At 41.8% G+C, this 23,341-nt stretch overlaps 1 protein-coding gene across 2 annotated transcripts; it reads left to right on the top strand.

The window, feature by feature from the left end:
• Window positions 1-2: 2 nt before the first annotated feature.
• LOC120029090 (BICD family-like cargo adapter 2) lies at window positions 3-21,620 on the top strand. Of its 2 annotated transcripts, none has more exons than XM_038974392.1 (8): window positions 3-95; window positions 6,103-6,318; window positions 11,397-11,516; window positions 11,786-11,932; window positions 12,743-12,925; window positions 18,137-18,240; window positions 18,521-18,641; window positions 19,839-21,620. In XM_038974392.1, exons 1-8 carry the CDS (start codon window positions 69-71, stop codon window positions 20,079-20,081), a joined length of 1,161 nt encoding a protein of 386 aa, XP_038830320.1. In that variant the 5' UTR covers window positions 3-68; the 3' UTR covers window positions 20,082-21,620. The 2 variants fall into 2 exon arrangements, with proteins under 2 accessions (XP_038830320.1, XP_038830319.1); XM_038974391.1 differs by lacking the exon at window positions 3-95 and adding an exon at window positions 2,218-2,641.
• The last annotated feature ends 1,721 nt before the right edge of the window (window positions 21,621-23,341 follow it).

Genomic DNA, 23,341 nt, shown 5'->3' with positions numbered 1-23,341 from the left:
CTTCCGGTGAGAAGACGACTTGTTATGAATCTTTTGTAATCTGTTGTAATATGTAGCCTTTCATAATCATGACTCCGTGCCAAAAAAACGTTACGGTATGTAAAGCTAGCACATGACGCTAAATATTCTCTGATATATATTTTGTGGTTTTAGCATATTACATTTTCGAGTGCTGAAAAAAACTAATCTCCAGTGCCCAGTGAAGTTCTGTAAATGCAGTTCTGTAAATGCAGCATCTTTCCACTAGATGTTGCCCTTGGACTTTGAACTTCAGTTTATGCAAGTGTGAAACTTTTTGGTGGGGAGTTAACAGTGCATTTGTATTTTCAATGTCAAAAACTTGAAATGGAAGAAGTATTATTATTATTAGTATTAGCATATTCATTTATTTATTCTAGACTACATAGGCCAATATTTGTTTTAAAGTCAATTAAATAAAGCGTTGAACCCTAATGGTGGTGGAAGAGTTGGTGGTGGAGCAACCTGGACTCAGGTGTAGACATAACATAGAAAATGTAAATCTGAGATACTCAAACTAGTATGATATGTTATGTTTCTTATGGTATATTAATTAGTGGATGTTCATCATCCATTTTGTATGATATGTTATGAATTCCAGTTCGTGTGATATGTTACGAATTACAATTGGTACAATATATTACTAATTTGGGAAACGTATGATATGTTACGAATTTCAATTTGTTGTGGCTAGGTGACTAACGACAACTTTAGCTAGGCTAGGGGTTAATGTTATGAGGTTAAAGTTGCTAATTAGCTAAAATACGAAAGTTGTCCATGATGAGATTAGAACATACAACCGTTTACTATGTTACGTCTAGTGTATTAGACCAGGCTGGTTGGAGTTGACTGTGTAATTAGTTTCACATTTGAAATGGGAATGTTTACAGATGTTTTTTATGCTTATGGTTAACTGAGGCTATCAGGTAGGCTATTGGTAGGAAGTGAGTAATTGGTTCCACAATTACATTTCTATAATGTATTGATCTCGACCAGGGCTCTCCAACCCTGTCCTGGAGAGCTACCTTGCTGATGGTTTTCACTCCAATCCTAATCTAGCTCCCCTGATTCTAATAATTAGCTGGTTGATCAGCTGCATCAGGTTAGTTACAACTGGGGTTGGAGCAAAAACCTACAGAGGGGTAGCTCTCCAGGAACAGGGTTGGCGATCCCTGATCTGGACTAAAAAGAAGTTGAATTACCATTGAATTTGATCAGTCCTTTTGTCATAATCTTTCATACAGAAGGCTAGTGTAGCCTACCTAGTTAGACTGATCAGCAATCAAGGAAGGCTGATAGGACCAATTTGATCAATTACAACCTTCTACATCAGAGACCCCACAGAGATGCATTAGCTTTTAAATTAACGTTAAAGTTATGGATAAAAAAACTATGTGATTGTGCTGTTTATTATAGAGACCATTGACTCTGAGTAGGCAAGGATAAGTGTGACCTCGCTGACCTCATATTGTGATACCTCTCTGTATAGCCTAGTCCTTGAGTCCCCGTATTTAGTGCTTAGGGCCCATGTGTGGCATCCTGTCATGCTTTCGGCACACTCCCTTTAGGAGCCCTGCCATATATACAGATGCCCTGGAACAATGGCAGTGCCATGCGTCAGGATGCTGTGTCTTTTGTTATGGTGCTGCTGGCCCCTGCTCCCTGAAGCCTTGTGGTAGCTGAGCTGTGACCCCAGGGTAGCGCCTATACAAAGGAGTGGGACACATTCCACATGCAGACACAGGCAGGGCTGCAATCCAGCCGAGGCTGGGACTCTGGATCTGTTCACACAGGGTGCCATTTGTTCAAGGACTGTCTCACTGGCATGAAAGAGAACATGACTGAGACAGAGGCATTATGAAGAAGTGGGAGAGGGAAGGTCAACAAATATCTAATACTCTGTATCTAATAGGCTACTCTTCCACAGTTAGGCCAATTGAACAGCAATTTGATTTAGTCAGTCATTGAACAATAATAAACAATTTTCTAATTTGGAGGAAGATGTTAGGCTAGCGCACTTTTACTGCAAGGGGCAGTAACTGATTTGAATTGTCAAATGTATATGTTTAGGGTGGTACAAACAGACTTCGGGGAGGTAACTGTTGCACAGCGACGCATCAGACGCGCAGGTTTAAGTAGGTGTAATGGATTCTCTGGGGACCAGCCTACTTTCACTCGCATCATACTGGAGACCGCCTTGTCAAACCACAGGTTCATTCGCGCACAGGCTGCGCACGGGGGCATAGGCAACTGCTAAATAGTTATTGAAATGGACCTGAATGACTGAGTTGACAAATATGCCACCATTTTAGTTTTTTAGATTTTAAATGTAATATATTATTATGTGGCTATTTCCATTAAATCCGGAAATATGGATCGACTTGGTGAATGGAGTTTCAAACCGAAGAAGATGAAAGTGGAATTGGAGGATGGTTTTTATTTTGATTATGATGCGGAAGAAATATCTGATTATCAAGACCCCAATCAACTTTTAGCTGCTTTGAAACAAAAGGAGGAAGAAGTCCTTTTGGCGGCCCAGCTGGGAAATGCATTGCTTTTGGAAAATCGTCAGTTGAAAGAACAGAGCGACAAACTTAATGAACAGTATGCATACAAACTTGAGGTAAGAGAGAAGTGTTAAAAGCAGCCCCTTGTGTTGTACGAGATGATGCAGGTTGTTGTGGTCGCTCCAGTGAATGTGTAATATGCGCGCTTGTTCCTATCTTACATTTAATGAAAACATGATTCACAAGCGCATCTAATTTAGATCTTGAAAAGGAGGCCTATGCAATGAGTCAATTTATAAACTATTGTTAAATATTTATTTCGATAGGGTTTATTAAAAACAACATTTAGGGTAGGTTTTTTCCTAATTTTCTTTACATTTCTCATCGACTATGTGACAGCAAATGTAATTAATCACTGAGAGAAATATAACATAATAGTTAAGTAGGATACTGGTTTCTACTTACCTCACTACTCTGGCATGTTGATAATCATTCCAGACAGAGCAAGTCATAGTATCAACCAATGTTTTGACTATGTTAACAGCCATTGATAGAATGTGCATTTCGCTGAACCTGCTACAACATCTGCAAAATATGTGTACATTCTTTGAAAAAAAGGCGCTATCTAGAACCTAAAAGGGTTCTTCGGCTGTCCCCACAGGAGAACCATTTGAAGAGGGGGTTCAAAGAGTTCTCCTCTCTGCTGCCAATGACTGGAACGACGTTAGACAATCACTGAAGTTGAAGACTTATATCTCCCTCACTAACTTTAAGCGTCAACTGTCAAAGCAGTTTACTGGTCGCTGCAGCTGTACACAGCCCATCTGTAAATAGCCCATCCAACCAACTACCTACCTCATCCCCATATTTGTTTTTGTTTTTCTGCTCTTTTGCACACCAGTATATCTACTTGCTCATCTTCATCTGCACATATATCATTCCAGTGTAAATTGTAATTACTTCGCCACTATTGGCCTATTTATTGCCTTACCCCCTTACATAATTTGCACACACTGTATACAGATTTTTCTATTGTGTTGTTGACTGTACATTTGTTTATCCCATGTGTAAATCTGTGTTGTTGTTTTTGTGCACTGCTTTTCTTTATCTTGGCCAGGTCGCCATTGTAAATGAGAACTTGTTCTCAACTGGCCTACCTGGTTAAATAAAGGTGAAATGAAAAAATAAAATAAAAAACCTATGAAGAATCCTTTTTGGTTCCAGGTAGAACCCCTTTCTCACAGATGGTTCTACATGGAACCCAAAAGGGTTCTACCTGGAACCAAAAAGGGTTCTCCAATGGGGACAGCCGGAGAACAGTTTTGAAACCGTTTCTAAGAGTGTACACGACCAATAAAATTGTATTTTATTTGTTATGTGTTGACATATCATTCAAGGTAAACAACATCAAACAAATAGTTGTGGAAATTACCAGCAGGGACACCTGAAGTCAGTCTTAAATTAATAATTATTTATTATCAGCATTCTGGAGAGGTTCCAACAATCTTAATGCACCATAGTACACGTCGGTCAGGAGCTCTGCCGGGGAAGTCCAGTTAGTTCTCTTATATACTGCTTACACAGACAGACAAGTTATATTTGCGTAATTTACATTATTCATTATTCATCATTAACGTTTGGTTCCTGTCTGTGACCGACCAATACCTCACGAGGCTTTTTCTCTCCAAGCTGAGACATTTTACATTTACATTTAAGTCATTTAGCAGACGCTCTTATCCAGAGCGACTTACAAATTGGAAAGTTCATACATATTCATCCTGGTCCCCCCGTGGGAATTGAACCCTGGTCCCCCCGTGGGAATTGAACCCACAACCCTGGCGTTGCAAGCGCCATGCTCTACCAACTGAGCCACACGGGACCTTGAAACTGAGATACCCCTTTCGTTTCTCAAAGCAATGTTCTGGGCGTACTGCCAAATTACTTTTACGATAGTGAGGATTTCTCCCAGGCACGATCAATCAGTCACTTGCATGAACCCAATCGAATTGGTTATTAGAAAAGCACAAACGTAACATTTTCCCTCACAGTCTTTACATCATGCAAGTCTTTATAATACAATGTATAAATAGGCAATTATAAAGCAGCGCAATTTCACCCAAATTATTAAACTTCAGGTTCACCTGTGGCTTGAGAAAGAATGAAAGGTTTTTAGGTAGGCCTTTGAAAATATTCACAAACATGTCATAGGTGGATGGATGGATCTAGTATTCTTAGGGGTCTACAGCCTATATGACCATCATCTAAGGAGGCTAGCACTTTCCTCTTCAAAGGAGATGTCATAAGAATGTACTGAGTCTGAGCTTCCCCGTAAAACAAAGACCAATGTTATAACACTGCACTTTTTCTCTGCTCTCTGAATAGCTCTTTTGTGTTTGTGTGATAAGCCTGAGTTCCACGCACCCTTTTCCCCTCACTGGGTTGCTAATTAATATGGACATCTCATTAAAACAGCACAGAGATGTATTCAATAAATTGCTCCCTCCATGTGAGGAAAAGCATATAACTTTAATCCAATATCAGGTAGGGAAGGGTGTTACACCTGCAGTCTGCATCTTCCTCAAATGTATGTCTAGCTTCTCAGGAACAAAACAAGCACATTCTGTTGTTTGTGCACCTTCTGTACTTGTTGAGTCCCTGACGGGTCTAGTTAGAGCCATCTGCAGTTTGTTGCACCCTCATTCCCATTAGGCCTGACCTTGTAGTAAACACCACCGGAAGCATATGATGCCCTGTCTGTATCTGGAGAGTATTAATTAATAAATAGCTGTGGGAAGTAGGGGTCCTGAGGGTGCTGCGGCACCCCCTGATAAATCAAAATAAAATAAGTAATAATAATCACAAAATGTGTGAACTAGGCCTTTATTGCTCCTGTATGAGTGGGGGGAAAAATGTATTGTCCACCCCGCCCCATGAAGTAATGTAGTTACGGTTGTCACCCAGTCGCTCAGATTTACAATGTTTCTCTTACTGCTATGCTGTATGGAATTTTATAAGCTTCCCAGAGAGGGCTGTAGCTTTCCTAGATCCAATAAGTGTCTTTAACAGCTGGGGATGAATCCACATTAGGAGATGTTTCAGAGACAGTTTTACTGCTGTCTGTGTGGATGGATAGATCTAATGTAGGGCTGTCTAGGCATCAGAGGTGCAAAAACATGGAATATTAAATAGACCAGTCACCAAACTGATTTATTGGTTTACTATTATGAAATAATTATAGTTTCTATTACAGAAAGTATATTACACACTTGTCATTATGTCATAGTCTAACCATGTCTGGTCTTCGATGCTGTGTGCTCTGTAGAGTTTATAGTTACAATAAAAAGATAACTGAGGTGTACCAGACTTTTTAAATACCAATTATGCATCACCTAGCTTCAATAAGTACACAGTAATAACACAGCAACAGCTACTGTACAAATACTCTTAATGTTCTCTTTCAGTAATATCATGGATTAGAATGAAATAGCAGTGGCATCAGTCTCCTAATCACAGACCAAAGAGACCCCCATTGGCACGCATTCACTGTGCCCATCTGTTTGTTATGTGTTGCCCACAGGAGTTGGAGCAGGGCAGGCATGATCTGCGGTTGAAGCTGGAGGGGTGCCAGTCTGGGTGGGTGAGCCAGGTTGGGGACCTGGAGAGAGACATGAGGGATTTGAGTGGCCAGGTGGCCAGGCTGACCCAGGCCCTGACCGACGCAGAGAGGGACAAGACCAGGGCCCAGGAGGAAGACACAGAACACACCCAGCGCCTCAGAGAACAGCTCAGCACCGTGAGTACATACCACCCCTTCACACCTGGGTCATGTTCATTAAGCACCAATGGAAGTAAACAGACTGAAACTACATTTATTTAATTCGCTAGCCGTGTGGCTCAGTTGGTAGAGCATGGCGTTTGCAACGCCAGGGTTGTGGGTTCGATTCCCACGGGGGGCCAGTACAAAAAAGTATGAATGTCCCTCCCGGGTGGCGCAGTGGTCTAGGGCACTGCATCGCAGTGCTAGCTGCGCCACCAGAGTCTCTGGGTTCGCGCCCAGGCTGGGCTGGGTTCACGCCCAGGCTCTGTCGCAGCCGGCCGCAACCGGGAGGTCCGTGGGGCGACGCACAACTGGCATAGCGTCGTCCGGGTTAGGGAGGGTTTGGCCGGTAGGGATATCCTTGTCTCAGTATGTAAAAAAAAAAAAAAAAATGTAATAAAATGTATGCACTCTACTGTAAGTCGCTCTGGATAAGAGCGTCTGCTAAATGACTAAAAAAAATAAAAAAATAATAATGTATGTACTTGTAAGTCGCTCTGGATAAGAGCGTCTGCTAAATGACTTAAATGTAAATGTTAAATGTAAATAAGCCCAGCAAGGAAGGCTAACATTTTATCTCAATCTCTTAATTCAAAGACTCAATCATGGACACTCTTACTGACAGTTGTGGCTGCTTTGTGTGATGTATTGCTGTCTCTACCTTCTTGCCCTATATGCTGTTGTCTGTGCCCAATAATGTTTGTACCATGTTTTGTGCTACTACTATTTTGTGTTGCTACCATGTTGTTGTTGTGTTGCTGCCATGCTATGTTGTTGTCTTAGGTCCCTCTTTATGTAGTGTTGTCTCTCTTGTTGTGATGTGTGTTTTGTCCTAAATATATATATTTTTTATCCCAGCCCCAGTCCCCGCAGGAGGCCTTTTGCCTTTTGGTAGGCCGTCATTGTAAATAAGAATTTGTTCTTAACTGACATGCCTAGTTAAATAAAGGTTAAATAAAATAAAAGAAAGAATGCTGTACATAAGACCCTTTGTTATTTTGGTCATATAAAGTGACATGTGAAAATATTTCTCTATTAAGGCAGAAGTAAATAAAAGCCCGTCATTGTAGTAACACATTAACCTTAGTGAAACCTAACCACTCTATGCCTGGGGTTAGCGCCAACAGCGATGAGGTGGGGTGTTACCCAATCTACCTACTGAAAATAAATGTACTGTACTAAGACTACCGCTGTAAAAAGCAAGGCCAGAGATATTAGGTAATACATAGTAATAGTAGCTAAGTAATACACAGACAGTACATTTAAGCAATAAAATGTAGATAAAAAACGAACCTGTGATTAAGTGAACCCACTTCAGCAGTTCAGGATCAGGTGAAAGGTCAGGATCTTATTACATGAATGTCATTAAGGTACATTGCCTAAAGGCAACCCATATAGCTGGGAGGCTATAGGAGTGGATGCCAACATTTTGTAAAGAGGAGTAGGGAGTGGGACTGAAAGAATATCAACTCAATTTGAATGTGGTCTAGGTCTTCAGAGCAGGGAGACATCAGTGGACCTTGGGAAAAGACTAATATCTGAAATTGGTCTATGAATTGTATCTGTCATCACTGGAATTAATTGTATACTGAGCCATGTGGCTCTGAGCTGTAGAAGACCTAGACCACGTGATTGGAAAACCACAGCTGTCAGGCTGTGTACTCATGCTTCAATGTGACTCATGTTTACTTTATTATAACTATATCCACAATGATACCTAATACTAACCCTACAACACTTTTTTGTTGTTAAGGTGAGGTCCTGGGTTATCCCTATAAATGCTGTGTAGGTGAAAACCATAATACCTAAGACTGGAAGCTTTCCGTTGCAGTCAATTAGGTATTTTATAGTCTCTTATCAGTTTTGTAAGTACAGTAGAAGAACTGATTGGCTAAATAACAGGCCATTGTGTACTAGGCTAGCAACCTTGATTGGGCCGCTAGACTAGTTCTCTGCCAACTAACAACAAGGGTGTTGTTTTGCATTGTTGAATTTTATGATTGTGACGTAAACTTACAGTTAGTGAAACACATGACTAACCACCTGGACTCTGTGCTTGTCTTAAGTGTGGAAGTTGAATATCTAACTTCATTCCAGTGCATGGACATAAGTCAATGGAAAAAAGCACAACCTCCCTTTGACTGCTCAGTATTCTTCAGTTCAGATAGAGGAACCATGATCGTCACCACCCTGTGGTCAGAAGATGTAGAGGAAATATTTTCTATTTATCACTCACAGTCTCCCAGAATTCCAAAAGGGGCAGAAAACTTTATATTTACAGGAGCTCTCTATCTGAGTTCTGGAGGAGGAGGAAGTGGAGAGAAGTGGGTTCATTCTGCTGACTGGCTTCCACCATGGATGACTCTGAGTTCTCTGGAAATTTTAAAGTAAAAGAACAGCTAGAGAGTAGTACTTCAGAAGCTGTTGTTGTGGAGAGGAAAGGTTTGAAGAGTGTTTCTCTCGGTCCGGTCACTGACGTCTTCTTACCGGACGTGGTTGTGAACGGTGGTGGTGGTACCCCTCTCTCCAGGTGTGCAGCACTGCCTGGCACGGTGAGTGTGTGTGTAAGAGAGAGAGAGAGAGGGGGGGGGGCATCGATGTGTTTAATATCTGAATGGTGGTTTGTATAACTATACAATCAGTGTACCTAAAGAGAGATTTCAATAGGGTATGTGTACAACAGTGTCTGAATGGGATTGTATGTGTGGTTGAAGTGGTTGAAGTGGTTCTATATTACCAGGGTCTGATGGGCCTAACTGTAGTGTGAGAAATTAGACAGAGCATGACAGGAATCAGGGGGAGGGAGGTTACCACTCAAAGAGCTTCGATATATCACCTTGACCACCAGGTATTAAACTAACATCCACAAAACAACCTATGGTCACACTACTAGGAAAACAGAAATCCCTTTCAGCTAATAAATATCTCTGGAGACCACTAGATATGCTTACTGTTGCTGTTCACCTCAGTTGTAAAGGAAGTGTGAAAAGTATGTTGATCTTTGCCAGTCAGAAACTGGTTCGTTATCAGGTTTTGCTGCATCTATGAAGGTTATTCAAACATTTGAGTGTGAGAGGAAATTAGTATTTAGACATCTGTGACTGACTGGCAGTGTCATTGTTTTTTTTACATTCTCTATCCTGTCAGCAGTTTTGAATGTGAACATGGAGATGATACAAAAGAATTGATGGATCTTGGCCTCACTATTCTACAGAATACCTAATCCGTATTCCTCTGTGAACAATGCTTCACTCAGAGTCTAGCATTCACTTCTGTTGGTTCTAGTGTACTTCATACAGATGTTCTGTGGAAGCTCAAGTCAAACACTTGCATTGAAATAACATGATGTACACATACTTTTGGCGAAGGAACATGTTACTCTGAAGGGAGTACGGTTGCAGTTTGATAAGCTGGAAATGAGAACAACTCTTGGTTGATTAAACATCTCTCTGTTTGTTAGTACCTTTTCAGAAATGACGTAATTGTCCAATCTACCTTACAGGAAAAGGCCTTCAAGGAAATCATTTATTTTTCCAACATAAGGAAAGAAACAAGTGCACATGTCTCAAACAAGGAAGTTAATAATATTGCTTTTGATCACTGGTGTGATGAATCATGCCATTCTACAGGTGAAAAAGACATTCAACCTAAAAGGGGTTAGCTAAGGTTTTCAACTTTAGATTTAGACACCAATAAAATTACTCTGTAACCTGAAACACCCACACTTTTCTTTGGCATTTGGCCAACAGGATATACTTTGATTTCCATAGTGATGGCACCTGTTATATCCCTCACTCCCGATTTACGTTTATGTAGAATTAGACACGCAATTTGAGGCCTCCTTTTTTGACCTTTGACTCAGACAGCGTCACGCCGTTTAGAGAGGGAAGCGCCAGGAAGATCTATCATTGGAGAAGATATACATCTATCACTCTTTCCATTGAGGGTTTTACTCCCATGATGTGTGTGCTAATGTTATCTATGAGTCCTCCCATCCCAGGGGAATGCTTTGTCCCACCACTCTGAGAGGGCCCTTGGGGTCTACTACTGCGGTAGGAATCAGCTTCTATGTGCATCATAGTTTAGACAAGGGAAGGCCAAGTCTTGTAGCTCAGTAGGGGGGTATTGTATTTGATTTTGTGTCCCTAACAAATGGAGCGTCCCTCTGTGGATTCCTAGTGGGCCGCTTGCTCCATTGTCCGTATTCGTTCCAAGATAAGCCGTGGACGGGACTCTGGGGCTGACTGACACAAGCATGCATCCTTGCCACTCCCCCTACAGTGTGTGTCTACATGCCCCCTGTTTTTGTTTCTGTCCGTCAGTGCTCATTCAACTACACAAAATTAGTTCTACATTGGAACCTATGGCACATAACCTTTTTAGTAAGGGAGAAAACTTTTACTTTCCTCAACTCTCTTGGTACACTCTTAGAAAAAAAGGTTCCAAAAGAGTTTTTCGGCTGTCCCCAAAGGAGAACCCTTTTTGGTTCCAGGTAGAACTATTTTGGGTTCCATTTTGAACCATCTATGGTAAGGGTTCTGCATGGAACTCAAAAGGGTTCTACCTGAATCCAAAAATGGTTCTTCAAAGGGTTCCCCTATGTGGACAACCAAAGAACACTTTTAGGTTCTAGATATCACCTTTTGTGTAGACATATGTCAATAATAGCTTAGTAAGCCATCTGGTAGTTAATGGAACAATGGTCCCACAGAGAGATGTTTCTCGTTGTTTTGTTATGACGAAAACATAAGCACATGTGCTGGAGGCAAGAACCATTCCTTTGACTGTATTATGTGATCTTAGTTTTCCATTTGCAGCGTAGCTAACAGCAACCAATAATACAGATTCACTTATTTAATATTACACTTCCTCGTATTTTGTCTATATTTTAGATATTTATCTCTGGATCTAATATCTAGTGACTTAAATGTCTCTACTATTTTAGTCTCAGGTATCTCATGTCTCCTAAACCTGGTGCCTCTTTCTCTTGCCTCCCCTGTCTCTCTATGTATATCTAATACCTGTCTCTGGTGTCTGTCTGTGCTGCGGTCTAGGCGATGGAGGTGGAGAGGGCAATGACCAGTCAACTGCAGACCCTGAAACTCGAGCTCCGTCAGAGAGGCCACCATAACAGACCACAGGATGAGGAGCTGCTCAGTGCCATGAGTGAGCAGGTAGGCTACGCACACGCACACACGTACACACACAGTTTTGCATTGCTATCCTTGTGGGGACCAAATAATTGATTCCCATCCAAAATCCTATTTTCTCTAACCCCTAACCCTATATCTAACCATAACCCTAACCTTAATTCTAATCCTAACTCTACTTGTAACCCTAAACCTAACCCCTAAGACCAGAAGACTTCTGGTCTCCACAAGGATTGTTAAACAAAAAAACACACACACACATACACTTTGTCTCGCTCCCTGTGTGTGTCCAGGTGGTGCGTCTGTCCCAGAGGGAGCAGGCTCTGGAGGAGCGGCTGGAGAGTGTGTGTCAGGAGAACGCAGACCTACGGGACAGACTGGCCTCCCTACACACACGCTCAGCTCTACAGGACCAACACAACCAGCAGCAGAGCCAACAGGTATACACACATAATTTAGTTTTGGTATCTTTCTCCTTGTTTACTCACTAATATCACGTCAATAGTGCACACTTGTCTAAGTGACTCTGACCCTCGGATACACTGTTGGTAATTGGGGTGATGTGCACTATTGGGGTGATTTTGGGGTGATTTTACACAGAGTGATGTGTAAAAGATGTGTAAAATTGCAAGAAAATTTGCTTTAAAACGGCAACATTTTCTTTGCACCCCATGACAAAATGTGTAGAATTGCAGGAAATATGCTTTAAACCTGCAAAATGTTCTCTCTGCCAACAAGAGGGGTGTGAACCGTTTGTGTCATGAACAGTGCTTGTGCACATAGAAATAGACGTGGTGCGCGCAAGGGGGGCCGGGGATAAAATGTTTGGGAACCCCTGATCAATGGAAAACTTTGCTTTACAATAGACTCATCCCTCCCATTGTCACATGTCATTTCAACGTGCATTGCTGGATTCCACACTGGCCGTAGTGGAGTTTCTGCACCAGGCTGGACTCTGGCATGTCAGTTTACATTTTTGACATAACTTTACAATAGCACTGTATGTTGATATTGTGCACATGTTGTCTAATATGTGATTTATGGATGACATTTGCATGTTATGTATACTTGTGTGTTTCTAGAGCTAGATTTGCAATACTCAGACTGATTGGGTCTGAATCGCATTGTGTTTGAATAATGTGGTTGATTTTAGATAACACTGACCAGACCTTATGTATCTCTCTTTGTGTGTGTTTCCCTTTGTATGTTTTTCTGTGTGTGTGTGTGTGCCCCTCTCTGTGTGTGGGTAGCTGACGGAGGCATGGCAGGAGGCTGCGGCTGCGAGGGGGCGTTCACAGCAGCTTCAGGTCCAGGTGGAGGAGCTGCAGGAGGAGGTCTCCCTGCAGTACAGGAGTAGCCATGGAAACACATCCCTACTGTCTGAGCTGGAGACCAGTCTGGACACCATGGGCTTGGGCCATGACAGAGAACAGGTAACACTATAGAAACTAGGAGACATGGGACAGAGGACCTAGGACATAAGAGACAGGGGGCATAGGACATAAGAGACATAAGACAAAGGCAATGGTTAGCACACTTATACTGGGTTAATACCCTTTGGTGCATGCATAGTCTTAGTACGTATCAGAGTTAGATGCCTAGATTATTGTGATATTTATCTTTACACTCTTAGAAAAAAAAGTGCAATCTAGAACCTAAAAGAGTTCTTCGGACATAAGAGACGGGGTGCCTAGGACAAAGGCAAGATTTAGCACACTTATCCTGGGTTAATACTCTTGGTATGTACATAGTCTTAGTACATATAGGAGAACCCTTTTTGGTTCCAGGTTAAACCCTTTTAGGTTCCATGTGGAACCCTTTCCACAGAGGGTTTACATGGAACCAAAAAAAAGGGTTCTACATGGAACCAAAAAGGGTTCTACATGGAACCAAAAAGGGTTCTACCTGGAGCCAAAAAGGGTTCTACCTGGAACCAAAAGGGTTCTCCTATGGGGACAGCCAAAGAACCCCTTTGGAACCCTTTTTTCTAAAAAGTGTATACAGTATGAGGTATTAGAAAGATAAAGAGAGATATGCATTCAAAGTCCATTCCCGGTATGTAAAAGGAATTTCCAGGTGCACAAAAAGGATAGTAGTCTTTCAAAAATCTATCTGGTTGATTACAAGTTGCAACAGAAGGACACCAACCAGCACAGAAGCAGAGAACATGTCTAACTGGCCTTTATATCCTAATCAGACAGCACCAAATGTTCTTTAAACACCAGCCTCTTGGACACAGGCCCTTTATATCCTAATTGTAGGAAGTCAAAACAAAAAGGCAGTAACTTTGCCAGCTTCTACAGAATCGCACAGTGTACATAGAATGTCATCAATACAATAGTGAATAATCAGTGTCCTCTGCCCTTGTACCTCCAGTCTGGCGTCAATCACTATCAACAGATATGAGAATAATCCATAACATTCAGCGTCAAGTCTAGTGACCGTCAGTCTGCACCTTGAGTGTCGCAAATTGAACACTGGAAATTATGTGTATTACAGAAACTCCAAATATGCTAAACATTGTGTTGATCACTTAAGTATTCCCACTACACTGTAATGGAAGAATGATTCATAGCAACATAACATTCTGGATATGTTCTTGGTGACTCTGTGTGATGGTACAGTACCTACCTCTGTAAAGGAACATGTCTTACCTCGTGTGTCCTGTCTTCAAAGAGAAAGAAACAACAAGGGGAACATTATTTGCAAGAGCTTTGCCACTAGCTAATGAGGTGTGAACGTATTACAGCTCCTGAGTACAGGGTACAATTAGTAGAAAACACTTTGATAATGAATGCTTGAAACCAAGCATAAAAGGTAAGAAAGAAAGAGACAAATTATACCACATTTTGACTGTCTGATTCTGTCATTATTTCAGTTTGTTTTGTTCCATACCAGGAAACTGATGTTTTAGTGCACCCATGAGTCATTCGCTAGCCTACATTTCCTGTTTGGTTGAACCACATAAGCTAGATGGATCTTTCCACCGCTCACTGTCAGAGAGCACACACATTCAGTCAGGTTTTGTGTTAAAGTGGTCATACCTATGGAAGGTTTTTTCCTATAGAACTCAGTAGTCTCAAAGAAAGAAACTGTGATCTTTGACTCATAAAAGCTCTAGGGAAAGACCGATTAGGTAGTGAGATGAGGTACAGTGCCTTCGGAAAGTACTCAGACCCCTTTACCTTTTCCACATTTTGTTATGTTACAGCCTTTTTCTAAAATTGATTAAATAGTTTTTTTCCCCAACTCATCAATCTACACACAATAACCCATAATGACGAAGCAAAAAACGTTTTTTTTGTTTTTTTTTTGCTAATTTATAAACAATAAAAACCGGAAATATTACATTTACTAAAGTATTCATACCCTTTACTAAGTACTTTGTTGAAGCACCTTTGGCAGTGATTACAGCATCGATACTTGTTGTGTACAAGACTACAAGCTTGGCACACTTGTATTTGGGGAATTTCTCCCATTCTTCTCTGCACATCCTCTCAGGCGCTGTCAAGTTGGATGGGGAGCATCTCTGAACAGCTATTTTCAGGTCTCTCCAGAGATGTTCAGGTTCAAGTCCGATCAGGTTCAAGTCCGGGCTCTGGCTGGGCCACTCAAGGACATTCACAGACTTGTCCCGAAGCCACTCTAGCATTGACTTGGCTGTGTGCTTAGGGTTGTTGTCCTGTTGGAAGGTGAACCTTCGCCCCAGTCTGAGGTCCTGAACGCTCTGGAACAGGTTTTCATCAAGGATCTCTCTGTACTTTGCTCTGTTCATCTTTGCCTCGATCCTGACTAGTCTCCCAGTCCCTTCCGCTTAAGAACATCCCCACAGCATGATGCTGCCACCACCATGCTTCCCCATAGGGATGGTGCAAGGTTTCCTCCTGAGGTGATGCTTGACATTCAGGCCAAAGAGTTGGTTTCATTAGAACAGAGAATCTTATTTCTCATGTTCTGAAAGTCTTTAGGTGCCTTTTGGCAAAGTCCAAGCGGGCTGTCATGTGCCTTTTACTGAGGAGTGGTTGGTGGAGTGCTGTAGAGATTGTTGTCCTTCTGGAAGGTTTACTTTGACAGAGAGCTCTCTACAAAAAAAAAACGTAACATTTTTACAAATTAATACAAATTAAATTAAATTAATTAAAACTTAAATATAGTCATTGCATTTACCTCCTTTTGTTTAGGCATGCTTAAATTTGTTCAGGAGTAAAATTTGGTTAAACAAATCTCATAATAAGTTACATGCAAATAATAGGGGTTGACTTTATTTTTGAATAACTACTCCTTCCTCTGTCCCCCATACATACAACATCTGTCAGGTCCCCCAGTCAAGTATAGAATTTTAAGCACAGATTCAACTGCAAAGGCCAGGTAGCTTTTCAAATGCCTCATAAAGAAAGGCAGTAATTGGTAGATGGGTAACAATAACAAATCAGACATTGAATATCTCTTTAAGCATGGTCAAGTTAATAATTATGCTCTGGATGATGTATTAAACCACCCAGACACATCAACGTTAGTCATCTTTCTGAACTGAGCTGCAGGAAAAGAAGGAAACTGCTCAGTGATGTCAACATGATGTCATTGGTGATTTTAAAACAGAGTCCAATGGCTGTGATGGGAGAACAATGTTGTTGATCCATCCTCAGTTTAGTGACTTTGCAATAATGACCTAAATAACAGAGTGAAAAGAAGAATACAAATAAACAGAATACAAATATTCCAAAACATGCATCCTGTATGCAACAAGGCACTGCAAAAAACACGGCAAAGAAATACACTTTCTGGCCTAAATGCAAAGCCTTTATTCAATTCCCCCATTTAATTAATATATGCTCTGTTGTTAGAGGTTGAAAGACAGAAACACCACAGTCTACCTTACCTGTAAAGGTGCTATTGTGTTTGTGTCATACAATACCATGGACCGGTATAAGGACAGATGACGTTGGAGTTATGTCAGTGCTGTGGTTTTTGGTTTGCGTCTCTGTTGAGACATTGTTGTTTGAAGCCTGTGGCTGCAATCTGGGAGAGGAGTGGTTGGGAATGTTGAATGCTTCACAGATCACAGCAGGTAAGGTTTATTATTCCCACTGGGAAACCCACTTTTCCAGGAAAGTGCCTGTCAAAACAATGCAAGTGTTGTTTCCCCTAGTTTTAGTGCCTACACTGGTCATAGAGAGGGAAAGGGAAACGAGACTGGTGAAATCATGATGTTATCAGACAAAAAATGAAAATAACCAAAGGATGAAACGAGAAGCACGAACAGAAGATGAAAATGAACATAGTCTACAGGAGAACCGACCTGAATATGAGATGGACAACAGGTACAGCAACAAGGTCAACACTGATACATAGATAATACTAAATCACCTCCACCTCTTACAGTCGGCTCAGCCCAGCACACGAGGGCTCATTGTTCAGAGTCCTCAGTACAGTGCCCGGGTTCTCACATGGATTGCCGGCCCTGACAACAAAGCCCTGATTCATCCCCTAGGAGACAGAGACATTAACACAGCGATCAGGTGTCCGTCAAGCCTGCGTTCCATGGAGATTTAGATTTAGACACAATAAATGCAGTGGTGTAAAGTACTTAAGTAAAAATACTTGAAAGGACTACTTAAGTAGTTTTTTTGTGGTATCTGTACTGTACTTTATTTATATTTTTGACAACTTTTACTTTTACTTTACTACATTCATAAAGAAAATAATGTACTTTTTACGCCATACGTTTTCCCTGACACCCAAAAGTGCTCGTTACATTTTGAATGCTTAGCAGGACAGGAAAATGGTCCAATTCACGCACTTATCAAGAGAACATCCCTGGTCTTCCCTACTGCCTCTGATCTGGCGGACTCACGAAACACAAATGCTTGTTTTTAAATGATGTCTGAGTGTTGGAGTGTCCTGCTGGCTATCGATAAATTTAAAAAACAAGAAATTGTGCCACCTGTTTTGCTTAATATAAGGAATTAATTAATTTATACTTTTACGTTTACCTTTGATACTTAAGTATATTTGAGCAATTACATTTACTTTTGATACTTAAGTATATTTTTAACCAAATACTTTTAGACTTTTACTCAAGTAGTATTTTACTGGGTGACTCAGAATCATTTTCTATTAAGGTATCTTTACTTAAGTATGACAATTAGGAACTTTTTCCACCACTGAATAAAATGAGTTTATGTGTTGCTGGCCTATTTGTGTGGGGCTCTAGGGGCTGGGGACTGGGCTGGAGAGAGAGCGAGAGGGTTTTTTCGGTACAATGACAGTCAGTTTACAGCTCTGAATGCCCAGTAAATACCATGAGCTACTGTTTTATAACACAACACCCACCTGTCCTGTGTGTTCACTCATAGAGTGGCAGGTCAATAGAACACCCCAGGCTAGAAACTATGCCATCTAATGTAATTGTAACCTAATTTGTACATAACTAAGTACCACAGACACTGAATAGTCTGCTTTAGTCGTGGTTACATTGGCTCATCTCAGTGTGTGTGGTTTGTGCACCACCTAGTGGTCATTTTGGTTATGAGTTCTTGATACAACAGGAGTTGAATCCAAGACATTGGAGTTGCTTATATTGGACTCTGGTTTCAGTTCACTATATTCTCTCTTGTCCTCTCCCCTCCTTTAAAATCTCCCAGCTCCAGGAGGAGAATGCTGAGCTGAGGCTGAGGCTCGGAAATAGACAGGATGAAGAAGAGTTGGCCCAACAGGCCATCAGAGACAGAGATGAAGCCATAGCTAAGTAGGTGTGGTTTTGCCTTTATCGTTTAGTTATTTTCTGTCTTTATCGTTTAATTATTTTTACTCTTTGTAATTTCCGTCAATGTAATTTTCACACAGCATTTATCATTCTTAAAATGACATGTTGCATTTATACGTAGTTCATGCCATTTTATGTGTAAGTGTAAGATATGTCCGTGTGCTGGGTTGTTGTTGGAAAATTGCCACATTTGTTTGCTATGAATCTATGATGATGTCACTGTGACCTAACATGTGTTTGTCCCGCTGTTACATCATGGCAGGAAGAACCTGATGGAGGCGGAGCTGGTGAGGAGTAAGAATGACATGATGTGTCTGAACAATCAGCTGCTGGAGGCTATACAACGCAAGTTGGAGCTGTCTCAGGAGCTAGAGGCCTGGCAGGTGGGTTTCCACGGTCTCTCTGTCTGTCTCTATTTCTGTCACCCCCCTCACTCTTTCTCTGTCTCTCTTTCGCTCTCTCTCTGTCTCTGGATCTCTCTTTATCTATCTCTGTCTCTCCCTTCCTCTGCTCCTCTCTTGCACTCTCGTAACATATTAGGGCACTTTCATAAGCTCTGTGAAAATATTATTAAGCCTATTATCTTTAGGGCACCTCCTATAGTCAAAATGTAATCTAATCGCTGGTCACAGAGTCAGAACTCTAGTGTTCCATAGAGACTGCTCTTTAACTGTAGTATCCTCACTGGTGTTAGGGACACAGCAACCTTTAAACAGCCCTCTAAATTTGGAGTGAAGGGATCTGAACATAACGACAGGTGGCCAAGACTAGAAGTCTCTCTACTACTCTAGTCTACTGCTGAGTCACGGTGCTAGTGCCAGGCCATCTGCTTGGTGACTACTTCCCTCTAGTGGTCATATGAAGACATGGCAACATATTCACTGTAACTGACCAGTTCAATAGAGTTTTGCTTAATATAAGGAATTAATTAATTTATACTTTTACGTTTACTTTTGATACTTAAGTATATTTGAGCAATTACATTTACTTTTGATACTTAAGTATATTTTTAACCAAATACTTTTAGACTTTTACTCAAGTAGTATTTTACTGGGTGACTCAGAATCATTTTCTATTAAGGTATCTTTACTTAAGTATGACAATTAGGAACTTTTTCCACCACTGAATAAAATGAGTTTATGTGTTGCTGGCCTATTTGTGTGGGGCTCTAGGGGCTGGGGACTGGGCTGGAGAGAGAGCGAGAGGGTTTTTTCGGTACAATGACAGTCAGTTTACAGCTCTGAATGTCCAGTAAATACCATGAGCTACTGTTTTATAACACAACACCCACCTGTCCTGTGTGTTCACTCATAGAGTGGCAGGTCAATAGAACACCCCAGGCTAGAAACTATGCCATCTAATGTAATTGTAACCTAATTTGTACATAACTAAGTACCACAGACACTGAATAGTCTGCTTTAGTCGTGGTTACGATTGAAACTTTCCCACAATTTCAACCTCATGCTATTAGAAGCGTATTTAATCTCTCGTTATATCCAGCTTTTGCATTTAAAATGTATGTAAAGTGTAATCAGGCTCATTATCAACAGAGGTGTAATGTTCTTACTTATTTTCTACAGGATGATATCCAGATCATCATCAACCAGCAGCTGAGGACCCAGCAGCAGTTGGAGCAGGTCGAGAAGAAGCCTGCCTCTAACCCCATGTCCTTCTGGAGGAGACCCAGCACAGCTTCCTCCACCAGGCCCCGCCGGCCCTCCTCCTCCCCCGCTTCCTGGACCTCAGAAGCTGGGCAAGAGAAGCCCCAGTCCCCCTGGAGAGACTGGCTTCGACGGGGCAAGGTGACACAGCCAGGCAAATAGTAAGCTGGAATGTCTGTTGCTTCACCTTGGAGGACTGGCACATAGCACAGAAATGTCTTGACCAGCTGGCCATTGAAGAAGGCGAGTCGAGTCATCAAGGCAAGAACAAGCTGGTGGAAATAACACTACTGAGTGGAACTATCAGTCTTGGTAGATAGAGTACCAAGCAGAACAGGACAGGCTGAACACTCAGTAATGTTATATAGTAGACTTCAGTAGAGTATTAGAATTCAAGACCATGGTGTGACAAGAGCCCTAATGGACAAAGAGTTATCAATAAGTAGACAGTAGTTTCCCCACTGTCACTGAGAATAACCTAAGAACATAAAAAGCATGTTAGAGCAGGTTAAAAAGCCTCTAGCATGGTAAATACTAGAATGGCCAGGGAGTCACACACTAGGATAGTAACTACTAGCATGGCCAGGGAGTCACACACTAGGATGGTGAGAGTCACGACAACGAAAGATGCTTAGAAGTTGTGCCGTCTTCTGCCTTATAATGAAGTCATTGATGCCCGAGATTGTAAATGTATGAGTGAATGTCAATGTTTGAAAGAATACTGACAGTATTTGGTCAGACTAATTATTTCATCCAACCTTTATTTAGGTCATGTGCAGACAGACTGAAGGGACATGAAGTTGATAGAGTGACTGGACTCATAATAACACATAATGAATGTTGTAAATATTTAGGTTTTTAGAAACACAGAGGATCCAGATCTAAGTGGTATTCCACTCACTACAGTCTTTTCAAAATATGTAATAAGATTAAATGTTGCCTGCTGTCGATGCAAAATGTTTTCCATTATGTATTCATAGAAAACAGGCCTTAGTAGAACATAACCAAATACAAAATTGGTGCTCATAAATAAACCAATCATCTACAGAATGTCATGAGTCCTCATGTGAAATGTTGTGGGAACTAGATACATTATGAAATATGTCCAAAATGCATTTCATGCATTGTATTCTTACATTATGTGCCTTAGTTTTTGCCACACTACTGAAGCGGACATTTTGGGGGAAGGGTGCAATATAGATCAACTCTAACTAGGATGGTCATATAAGGTCATATAAGGTATTTTGATCAAAGTACCAGAATAATCTAATGGACCGAATGCATGCAATATTTTGTCAATACATGATGTAAGTTTGTCCTGTTGTTCATCAACATTTGCTAATTGTTTATTTTCATTTAGGTTTTTATTGACAAAATCAGAATGTCCTCAGATTATTTGATTTAGTAAAAAACACAGAACAATGTTGATTGAATGACTGAAAACTTCTAGTACTTGCACCTGTTATTACAGAAGAAATATAGCTTACTTACTGTTGTAATATATGAATGTTATCAAAGTCCATGCATGTTGTTGTGTATCATGATGTATGTAGTTTATGTATTCTGTATGTAGATGGTGTTTATGTAAATAGTAAGTGACTTGCCTAGTTAAATAAACAAAAAATCTATACTTTAAAAAAATAATATTAGTGAACACAGAATGTCCTTTACACTGAAAATAAAGTCATTTTTCATACAGTACTTAATATGCTATTGCCTTTGATTGATAGTTTGCATGGACTGCATAAAATACTTTGTTGCATACATCACGTAGGCCTACAAGATACAGCTGGTTATCCACATTAACTCCATATAGAAGCATCTTCACCTTGAAAAAACATTAAATCATTTCAGGTCAAACTTGAAAGGTCAAGAATACATTTTAAAACATAATATTGTAACAAATTAGATTTTCTCAAAACTATATCTGCTATATGTAAGAAATGTACTGTAGAAGTATTCATATTTGGAAGTATTTATTTCATCGGCACTGCATACCGGTAAGGCCCATCTGCTAAATATTCTGAAATAACTTAGTTGTCACGACTTCGACCGAGGCAGGCTCTCCTTCCCGTTCGGGTGGCGCTCGGCGGTCGTCGTCACCGGCCCATTAGCTGCCACTGATCCTTTTCTCCCCCTCCCTATGTGTTTATTGGGTTCACCTGTTTTGTATTAGGGTGTAATTAGTTGGGCTTATTAGTCAGCCGGCCCGCACGTTTCTTTGTGCGGGATTGTTTGTTAGTAAGAGTGGTGTTTGTTTCGTTCAACGTGTTTACTGGACTGTGTTCGTTTCCCCCGTGTCTGGGGTTGTTTGAGGAGTACACCCAGTGTGTTAGTAGGGTGGCCTAGTTTCTCCGTGTTCATTAAAGAACAGTTGTTATTGCACCTGCTGTTTCCCTGCGCTTGACTTCGCACTCCGACACCCAGGCCTTACAGAATCCCGCACCGGCCAAATGGAGTCAGCAGGAGCAGCGGCCAACCCTCTCCCATCGATGGAGGAACGGGTGCTCCATCATACCACCGTTCTCCACCGTATTGGATCAGCGATGGATTCGATGATGGAGCGAATGGACCGATGGGAGAGGAGTGGTCTCCTCTCTCCACCTTCGGCTCCTCCAGCTCAGGACTCTCCATCCCTCGGCTCCAGCGCTCTCCGTCTGACACTCCCGAGGGATTATGATGGATCGGCGGCGGGGTGCCAGGGGTTCCTACTCCAACTGGAACTGTACCTTGCCACCGTAAGACCCACTCCCTCGGGAGCGGAGAGGGTGAGTGTCCTCGTCTCCTGCCTCACGGGTCGTGCTCTAGAGTGGGCGAACGCAGTCTGGAATGGCCCAGACTCCGCGAAGGGGCATTACCCAGAGTTCACCCGCCGTTTTCGTGCCGTATTTGACCATCCTCCAAAGGGCCGAGCGGCGGGAGAACGACTGTTCCACCTTAGGCAGGAGAAGAGGAGCGCCCAGGATTACGCGCTGGAGTTCCGGACCCTGGCTGCAGGATCTGGGTGGAACGACAGGGCCCTTATTGATCACTACCGGTGTAGTCTCCGGGAGGACGTCCGCAGGGAGCTAGCATGTCGGGACACCGCTCTTTCCCTGGATGAGCTGATTGACATGTCCATCCGTCTGGACAATCTGCTGGCTGCCCGCGGGCGTTCTGAGAGGGTCCTGTACGTTCCACCACCCAGCACCTCCGCTCCTATTCCGATGGAGTTGGGAGGGGCTGTGCCGAGGGGTACCGGAGGAGGAGGCTCTCCCTGCACCAGCTGTGGTCGGAGAGGACACACGGCCGATCGGTGCTGGCGGGTTCCATCTGGGAGTCGAGATGGCAGGCGGAACGCTTCTCGATCACCCCAGGTGAGTCAGCACCAAACTCACCCAGAACCCCCTGTTAGTCACATGTTTGTCTTGATTTTTTTCCTT

Source organism: Salvelinus namaycush, chromosome 34 (genome assembly GCF_016432855.1).
Source record: "Salvelinus namaycush isolate Seneca chromosome 34, SaNama_1.0, whole genome shotgun sequence".
In the NCBI taxonomy this organism is placed as follows: Eukaryota; Metazoa; Chordata; class Actinopteri; order Salmoniformes; family Salmonidae; genus Salvelinus; species Salvelinus namaycush.
Note: the sequence above shows the minus strand (reverse complement) of the source record. Positions and strands in the feature narration are given on the sequence as shown.

Excerpts from the sequence above, each read along its gene's own strand:
- LOC120029090 (XM_038974391.1), top strand. The coding sequence starts at position 2,390 with ATGGATCGACTTGGTGAATGGAGTTTCAAACCGAAGAAGATGAAAGTG. Across the intron at positions 11,517-11,785 it reads TCAGTGCCATGAGTGAGCAG|GTGGTGCGTCTGTCCCAGAG; the intron begins GTAGGCTACGCA and ends GTGTGTGTCCAG. Across the intron at positions 18,642-19,838 it reads AGGAGCTAGAGGCCTGGCAG|GATGATATCCAGATCATCAT; the intron begins GTGGGTTTCCAC and ends TATTTTCTACAG.